Source organism: Entelurus aequoreus, linkage group LG07 (genome assembly GCF_033978785.1).
Source record: "Entelurus aequoreus isolate RoL-2023_Sb linkage group LG07, RoL_Eaeq_v1.1, whole genome shotgun sequence".
Taxonomy (NCBI): Eukaryota; Metazoa; Chordata; class Actinopteri; order Syngnathiformes; family Syngnathidae; genus Entelurus; species Entelurus aequoreus.
The window spans coordinates 65,114,614-65,124,151 of NC_084737.1; the positions used below are offsets into that span (position 1 = coordinate 65,114,614).

The 9,538-nt window shown below is 39.6% G+C and overlaps 1 protein-coding gene across 1 annotated transcript; it reads left to right on the plus strand.

Moving 5' to 3' along the window:
• The first annotated feature begins 3,741 nt into the window (after window positions 1-3,741).
• Window positions 3,742-9,527, plus strand: ngrn (neugrin, neurite outgrowth associated). The gene is made up of 3 exons (XM_062054240.1): window positions 3,742-4,134; window positions 8,433-8,543; window positions 8,615-9,527. Exons 1-3 carry the CDS (start codon window positions 3,905-3,907, stop codon window positions 9,192-9,194), a joined length of 921 nt encoding a protein of 306 aa, XP_061910224.1. The 5' UTR covers window positions 3,742-3,904; the 3' UTR covers window positions 9,195-9,527.
• Window positions 9,528-9,538: the final 11 nt, after the last annotated feature.

Here is a 9,538-nt window from a genome sequence, read left to right on the forward strand (position 1 = left end):
TTGGTCTGTTATTAGTAATATATTTTCAGTTATAATGAGTGTTGTAATTATACAGTGCACTTATTTAATTATAATTTTCACGTTTTAACTTGATGTTTTGTTGATACGGTACATTCATGTTTGTTGACAACAGATATATACTATTTTCGTAATACAGTCATCACACAAGATAATCATCAGAGTATATACAATGAATTATTTACATTATTTACAATCCGGGGTGTGGGATATGGGGGGGGGGGGGGGGGGGTTGGATTGGTTGGTATCAAAACTTCAGTCATCAACAATTGCATCATCAGAGAAATGGACATTGGAACAGTATAGGACTGACTTGGTAGGATATGTACAGCAAGTAGTGGACACAGAGAGAGAGATCAGAAAGTATAAGAAAAGTATAAGAAAAAGTGTCTACATTTGATTATTTACAATCCGAAGAGGTATGATGTGGAAGGTAGGGTGTTAGTTTAGGGTTGAAGTTGCCTGGATGTGTTCTTTTAGTGCGGTTTTGAAGGAGGATAGAGATGCCCTTTCTTTTACACCTGTTGAGAGCGCATTCCACATTGATGTGGCATAGAAAGAGAATGAGTTAAGACCTTTGTTAGATCGGAATCTGGGTTTAATGTGGTTAATGGAGCTCCCTCTGGTGTTGTGGTTATGGCGGTCATTTACGTTAAGGGAGTAGTTTGACATGTACTTCGGTATCAGGGAGGTGTAGCGGATTTTATAGACTAGGCTCAGTGCAAGTTGTTTTACTCTGTCCTCCACCCTGAGCCAGCCCACTTTGAAGAAGTGGGTAGGAGTGAGGTCTGATCTGGGGTGGAGGTCTAGAAGTAATTTGACTAGCTTGTTCTGGGATGTTTGGAGTCTAGATTTGAGGGTTTTGGATCGAGGTGCTAGGGTACCAGGAGGTGCATGCGTAATCGAAAAAGGGTTGAATGAGAGTTCCCGCTAGAATCTTCATGGTGCTTTTGTTGACCAGAGAGGAGATTCTATAGAGAAACTGCAATACTTATGATGCGTTCAAGAGTCTTACGGCCTGAGGGAAGAAGCTGTTACAGAACCTGGAGGTTCTGCTTCGGAGGCTGCGGAACCTCTTTTTAGAGTCCAGCAGTGAAAACAGTCCTTTGTGGGGGTGGGAGGAGTCTTTGCAGATTTTCTGAGCCCTGGTCAGGCAGTGGCTTTTTGCGATCTCCTGGATAGGAGGAAGAGGAGTCCTGATGATCTTTTTCCGCCAGTCCTGATGATCTTTCCGGTGCCCGGCAGATGTCGCAATATACATATATTTCGCCATTTCGAATTATATTTTAAATGCAACAAATTCAACAAAAAAACTATGGACAAAATGCGCGAAGGCGTTTCATAGGTTAGGCGGAAATGTTTGCTTAACAATTCTAAGCATACATCTCCACACTGATAGAAACTAAGAATGTTACAATTGTTAATGAGATCAACCTAAACAATTTTTGGAAAAATAAATGTCATTATATAAGAAAATAAGATATGGTTAAAGATGTCGAAGAGGGTCCGTGTACCTTCCGTTCATTCTATTTCCAATTCTGAAACGCAAATCAAAAAACCAAATTAGGGCAGTTTTTTCGATTTGTATTATTTATGGCAGATTTGAAAACAAACAAAAAAGGGTTCATTTTCATTAAAATATTGCCATAAATTTTGATTTTGTGCTGTTTTCCCTTTCATTGTTTTTATTTTTCCTTAAACACAAAAATCGAATATATGTTCATCCAAAATGCAAAAAATGCGTGGTTATCTGTCACTTGTGATGAAAATTGAACCGGAAGCAGTAGTTTAGCGTTTCCTTTTCATTTAGCGTGTTTTTAGCATAACGGTAACATCTTTGTTCAGCAAGACTACTATTGTCATTTAAAAAAAGTTTCATTAAATCGTTGTCCAATTTTTGTTTCAGAAATTAAAATAGAAAAAATGGCCCGAAATGTGTTTTTTGATTTGCATTTAAGAATTTGGAATAGAATGAACGGAAGGTACACAGACTGAAAAGGGTGGTTTAAATTTGATTGACTTTAAAGTCATGAATATAGTCTTAAAGATAAAATGGTTAAAAAAAAGTATCTTGCGAACTCGTGTTCAATATGGTATATAATTCCAAATGTCATATTCCAGAGATTGGGAGTAATACATTTTCTGTTGCATTGTGACTTTCATGTCAACTCATTACCAGTCAAACTGTCTGATTTTCACCAACAGACCCTACTCTACTGGAAATTATTTTTTAAACACAATTTCACTCCACACAATACACCACTGATTTCTACATGGTGTCAGAAGTGGGATCAGTGCGACAGTGCCTACCAGCATCTAAAGCAAAACTACAACAGATTAGAGAAGCACAAGAGCAGGACTCCATATGCAGACGGCTATAGAGAGCTATGCAAAAGGGGGTGGCCCAGACAGGAAGAGCTGCCAGACTTTACTGAACCAACTGCGCATGCTACCATGAATTGACTAACGTGGACCCCAACTTAAACAAGTTGAAAAACTTATTCGGGTGTTACCATTTAGTGGTCAATTGTACGGAATATGTACTGTACTGTGCAATCTACTAATAAAAGTCTCAATCAATCAATCAATCAGCAACTCTTTGAAGCATCAAACAGGTTTATATGTGGTTATAGTATATATATATTTTCTCATTCTGTTTTGCACACTCTTGGAGTCAACATGTGCATAGTCATGTACATAGTGTCATGTACATAGTGTATATATATATACCCCCCCCCCCCACCCCCCATTTTTTAAATATATTGTTTTTCAAATCACCTGACATGTATACTGTGTATATGTACATAATTTATCAATTTTTTTAACGTAATTTTTTATGTACATGTTACAGGTTATAAATATTTTATTATTGAATGTATCAAATGTGATGAATATTCAATGGACCACAATGGAAACGAGCCTTTTGGCTTTTTGTGCCATCCATTTGCCTTTTAAAGCATTACATGGATTCAATTCTTTAAGATGTCAATAAACTTCTCAATCAATCAATCTCAATCAATGCTCCAAATATACATACACAACTACGGATGCCCATAAGGGACATTCACTACAACAAGTATCAATCAAATCTTGGAGAATGATTAACAGTACAAAAGCCCTTAAATCGAAATCCTTAATTATTAAACAGATTTAACAGTGACGTGCAGTCAGGGGAGGCAGGTGAGGCGGGGCCTCACGTGCCATCATGGAAAGAAAAAAAATGTAAAAAGAAAAACAATTAATTAAATTGTTAAATTGATTATACTATGAATGTATTTTTTATTTAACTTCACCAGTTTTAGATTATTTTTATTCAAAATCGCTGAATTTTCACATTTGCCGTTCAAATACTGAGAAGAGACTTGCGGTGAGTCAGCAGCCAGTTGAGCCTCACCATGGATTGCGCAATGACTCGGCTAACTGCTGGCCTGCTGTGCAGTGAGACCGTATTACTATATGAATTATATTATACATTTCCATAGTTTAGTTAGCTGAGGTATATAATGTACATATTTATAGAGATTAAGGTAGCCCCTTTTGTCTTTTTTCCCCCATATATTTTAGCATTATTACTCTATCTGTATTTGCTTTTGTTTTATTTCCTTGGCGTTGAAAGTGCCTCGACTTTTGTGTGAATTATAAATGTATGTTTGTTGTTCAATAAAAAAAAAAATATAAAAAATAAAAATAAAACAATCTCCACACCGATAGATGGCAGTAGCACGGCCGTCGTGTTTACGGAAGTGCTTTACGGAGACGCGTTGCAACCAGGAAGTGGACACGTGAAGGGTATTTAATATAGTTGCGTACATCTGCGATTAACTAACCCTAACATTTAAGAGCGCATCATTTGTGAATCTGCCGGATACTATTTATTCATATAATCATGGCTGGACGTCTTCCAGTGTTATCCATGCTCGCTTCGCTCGGGGTTCGAACAGTGGCGTCGCCATCAGTCGGCCACCATAGGGTTCCCTTGATGTTTGGCCGATTTAGCAGCAGAGGTGGCGGGAAAACATGGACAGAGCAGAGCGGTGGACACACGCAGTTCTACCAAGAAGATGGCAGAGACTGTATGATGGAGGATGTGGAGGACAAGCTGGAAGCTTTGCTGGAGTAAGTGTACTCATTGTACTTGTAAGTGTACTTATTGCATGATTTGTGTATCCCTTTAATTTAGGTAGCCAGGGACTGCAGATGGAAATTAGCTATTTATCTATAATCTGGTACAGAACATATCTTTTTTTTCTTTCTTTTAGTTTATTTCGAACATGAACACACTAACAGTATAATACATCACACAATTTCATATTATTTCACTTTACATCATGTCCCGAAAAGGAGTAGGAAGAAGCAAAGCTTATTTAATCCTACCCCTTTCCCACTTCAGAGCGTTTACAATTATATACAATCATTTACTGACCTTTTTATATGATACAATAACATCTGTGAATTAGTATACATAACAGTTTTGTAATATATAATTAATTAATTCAGTCATTATTATCATACTGAGATGAAGAATATCTTACTTTCAATAAGGTTGAAAGTATTTCTCATAATTCTTCTTCTTTGTACTTTGTAAGCACTATTATTTTGAACAACCTCTTAAATTGGATCATATCAGTACAATGTTTAACTTCTTTACTTTATCTGTCTTTGAGCTTAATGTTTCTGTGCATTGTCCCTTCAAATAAAGACTAAACTACTATAATATAGGATAGGATAGCATTTATTTATCCCACAGTGGGGCAGTTCTGTGGCTGCGGTGCAGATTTGACATACAGTAACAAAAGTTAAACGTAGTAAAAACAATGAAAAACCAAAATAAGTCATAATAGGACCTAGCACATACAGTATGCACACTTAATGATTGCACTATGTAGCCTACAAATAATACAACAAAAACACCATCTTGATTGATTGAGACTTTTATTAGTATATTGCACAGTGAAGTATATATTCCGTACTATTGACCACTAAATGGTAACACCCGAATAAGTTTTTCAACTTGTTTAAGTCGGGGTCCACTTAAATTGATTCATGATACAGATATATACTATCAGATATATACTAGCATCATAATACAGTCATCACACAAGATAATCATCAGGGTATATACATCGAATTATTTATATTATTTTACAATCCGGGGTGTGGGATGTGGAGGGGGCGGGGGGTTAGGTTTGGTTGTTATCATCACTTCAGTCATCAACAATTGAGAACAGAGAAATGGACATTGAAACAGTGTAGGACTGACTTGGTAGGATATGTACAGCAAGTAGTGGACACAGAGAGAGACAGATCAGAAAGCATAAGAAAAAGTATCTACATTTGATTATTTACATTTGATTATTAACAATCCGGGGAGGGTGTTAGTTTAGGGTTGAAGTTGCCTGGAGGTGTACATTTATTGCAGTTTTGAAGGAGGATAGAGATGCCCTTTCTTTTACACCTGTTGGGAGCGCATTCCACATTGATGTGGCATAGAAAGAGAATGAGTTAAGACCTTTGTTAGATCGGAATCTGGGTTTAACGTGGTTAGTGGAGATCCCCCTGGTGTTGTGGTTATGGCGGTCATTTACGTTAAGGAAGTAGTTTGACATGTACTTCGGTATCAGGGAGGTGTAGCGGATTTTATAGACTAGGCTCAGTGCAAGTTGTTTTACTCTGTCCTCCACCCTGAGTTAGCCCACTAAAGTGGGTAGGAGTGAGGTGTGATCTGGGGTGGAGGTCTAGAAGTAATCTGACTAGCTTGTTCTGGGATGTTTGGAGTTTAGATTTGAGGGTTTTGGAGGTGCTTGACATTCATATTGCACACTGAGCAAAAATATTGCATCACACTATTTACATTATTGTGTTGTAAAGTCTTGAAGGGGAACTGCACTTTTGGAGGGAATTTTTCCTGTCAAGTATATACTGTATGTAATGTAGTATAAGCACACTCATAATGGCATGTGATAGTTAAGTATGTAGCTCATTTTAAGAATACGGTGGCGCATTATTTTCACAAACGTATGACAAGGTTCACTTTTTCCTCTGACAACATTAAAGTTAAAGTACCAATAATTGTCACACACGCACTAGGTGTGGTGAAATTATTCTCTGCATTTGACCCATGCCCTTGTTCACCCCCTGGGAGGTGAGGGGAGCAGTGAGCAGCAACGGTGGCCGCGCCCGGGAATCATTTTGGTGATTTAACCCCCAATTCCAACCCTGGATGCTGAGTGCCAAGCAGGGAGGTAATGGGTCCCGTTTTTATAGTCTTTGGTATGACTCGGCCGGGGTTTGAACTCACAACCTACCGATCTCAGGGCGGACACTCTATCACTGATTACTACGTACTGCAGACATCAGTGGAGCAAACAAACATAATAAATCATCACTTACTGTACAATGTCTGCTCTCACTGGGATGCTGACTGTCAGGATGTTGATATATTCTCGTTTAGATGAAGAATGATTCATAACCCTCGCAAAGAAAAAAAGGGGTGTGGAACGAAATCTCTCTTCTGGTCTTTTTCGCCATTTCCGGGTCTCAGTTGGCTGTCAAAGTGTACCAACTTCTCAGTTCATGTCCACATCATTTTAATATCTAGGTGAGAGGTATGATTTGTAACCTACAATAAACTTTCACAAGCTCCAAGGCGAGTGAGCGGCTCACCAGCTGATGTCAATACAGCCGCATAAGGAAGTTACCCCTCTGTGACAATGCGCCACTAAAAATAGGTTATTAAAGTTAGCGCTAATACATGCAATATGGCTAATACTTGGTTGATATTCAGGTGCCGAAATGTAAGTGGAGTATTGTTGGCGCTTTTTGGATGGTTATTTATTGGGTTTTATGGTCGGAATATACGCAATGACTTCAGGGCTCCTTTTCACTCCATTGTAAGCAAACTTGTATTTACGAGTTAGAATGCATTAAAAAAAGACATATTTGTCCTTGTCTATTGTGAGTTATGGGCAAAATTCCAAAAAAGTGCAGTTCCCCCTTAAAGGCCTACTGAAACCCACTACTACCGACCACGCAGTCTGATCGTTTATATATCAATGATGAAATCTTAACATTGCAACACATGCCAATACGGCCGGGTTAACTTATAAAATGCAATTTTAAATTTCCAGCGAAATATCCTGCTGAAAACGTCTCGGTATGATGACGTCTGCGCGTGACGTCACGGATTGTAGCGGACATTTTGGGACAGCATTGTGGCCAGCTATTAAGTCGTCTGTTTTCATCGCAAAATTCCACAGTATTCTGGACATCTGTGTTGGTGAATCTTTTGCAATTTGTTTAATGAACAATGGAGACAGCAAAGAAGAAAGCTGTAGGTGGGAAGCGGTGTATTAGTGGCCGGCTGCAGCAACACAAACACGTAGCGGCTACGTCGTAGCCGGTGTTTCATTGTTTACATTTCCGAACAATGACAGTCAAGCTTTACCATTGGCCTGTGGAGAACTGGGACAACAGAGGACTTTGAGTTGGATACGCATGCTTGTGGAGATGGGACAACAGAGACTCTTACCAGGAGGACTTTGAGTTGGATACGCGCTACCGTGAGTACGCAGCTGCGGCTTCCAAACATTTGATCGCTTGCCCGTATGTGCGTGCCGCTATGTGCATGTCACGTACGTAACTTTGGTGAAATATATGTGCTGTATGAACTTTGGGGAGGTGAACGGTACTTTGGGCTGTGGGATTGAGTGTGTTGTGCGGGTGTTGGATTTTTATTGGCGGGTTATATGGACGGGAGGGGGGAGGTGTTTGTTATGCAAGATTAATTTGTGGCATATTAAATATAAGCCTGGTTGTGTTGTGGCTAATAGAGTATATATATGTCTTGTGTTTATTTACTGTTTTAGTCATTCCCAGCTGAATATCAGGTCCCACCCGCCTCTCACAGCATCTTCCCTATCTGAATCACTTCCACTGGCCTCTAGTCCTTCACTCTCACTTTCCTCACCCACGAATCTTTCATCCTCGCTCAAATGAATGGGGTAATCGTCGCTTTCTCGGTCCGAATCGCTCTCGCTGCTTGTCGCCATGATTGTAAACAATGTGCAGATGTGAGGAGCTCCACAACCTGTGACGTCACGCTACTTCCAGTACAGGCAGGGCTTTTTTATCAGCGACCAAAAGTTGTGAACTTTCTTCGATTTTCTCTACTAAATCCTTTCAGCAAAAATATGGCAATATCGCGAAATGATCAAGTATGACACATAGAATGGATCTGCTATTCCCGTTTAAATAAGAAAATCTCAATTCAGTAGGCCTTTAAGTCTTATAGCTGTAGGTAAATGTTGTGTCGCACTCCTCCCTGCACTGTGAATGTAGCAGTCTTACTAAAGAAGCTACTTATGGCCTCCACAGCATGCATTTTAAATGTTGCTATCATTTCATGTTTTTTTTAGAGAGAGAGAGAAGAATCGAAACGCTATCAAGTATAACATCATCAAAAGGAAAATGAGGCCACCAGGAGCTCCAGAAAGGAAGTTAAGCTGGCAGGCAATTGAACAGATAAAGTGAGGAGCTTTGTTGTTTTGACTCTTTCTTGCTTCCTCCCCAGTGCAATTGCATTTTTTTTTCGTTTCAGATATCTAAGACAGGAGCAGCCAGATGAGTGGTCAGTCAAGCATCTGGCTGAAGGCTTCTCTGTCAGCCCTGATGTGATTGTCAGAGTGCTCAAAAGCAAATTTATCCCGGACCCAGCCAGAAAACTCAAGCAGAATGCTAAAGTTATGACTCGGCTCAATCCTCAGGTGTTGCCTTCAGGGTCTGGGGCACAGCAGAGCAGACTGAAGCTGCACAGAGGCCGCACAGCAGATGCACTCCTCCCCTCAGGAAGTCAAGAAAATAGTTTGGTTCCTGTCGCTGCCCATACTTTAATAGGTGTCAACACAAACTCAGACAATAAATCCCTGGCTGTAGCTTCTGCACCTGTTACAGCTCCGGCATCTCGTTTTACTTCTGCGAGCAACATAGACGCCACAGAGAGGACGACAGCCGGGGACAACAGTTCACATCCAGCGGAGGAGGAGGAAGAGAATTGGGACGGAGAGGTGTTGTCTGAGGAACAGATTGAGCAGGTTTGGGAAATGAAGAAGCCTGCACCTGTGGTGCAAGTCGGGAAGGATTTCTTTGATGGCGAGGGCAATTTTTTGTACAGAATATGAGCACTAGTGTTCAGCAATGCCGTTGTGTTGTGATGAGGATATACTGACCTGCTGCAGATATTTTCTTTTGAAATAGTTAATAAAAGTAAATTAGGACTTCCTAAAAAGTTGTTTTGTTCATTTCAGAGAACCAGTCTCCTCCACAGTAGACATTTGATTTTATTTTGTCAGTTTCAGGGGCGTGTTGTTTTTAAGGACATTTTGCAAAAAAGCTAGTGAAAGGTCAAATCTATGACAGCACTACAGTGTTTTTAAGAATCTGCTGCAAAATTACTCAAGGTTTTTTTTAAACTAAACTTGCAAGCTACAAACGCCAACAAACCAGTTGAATAGGAAAAATTACG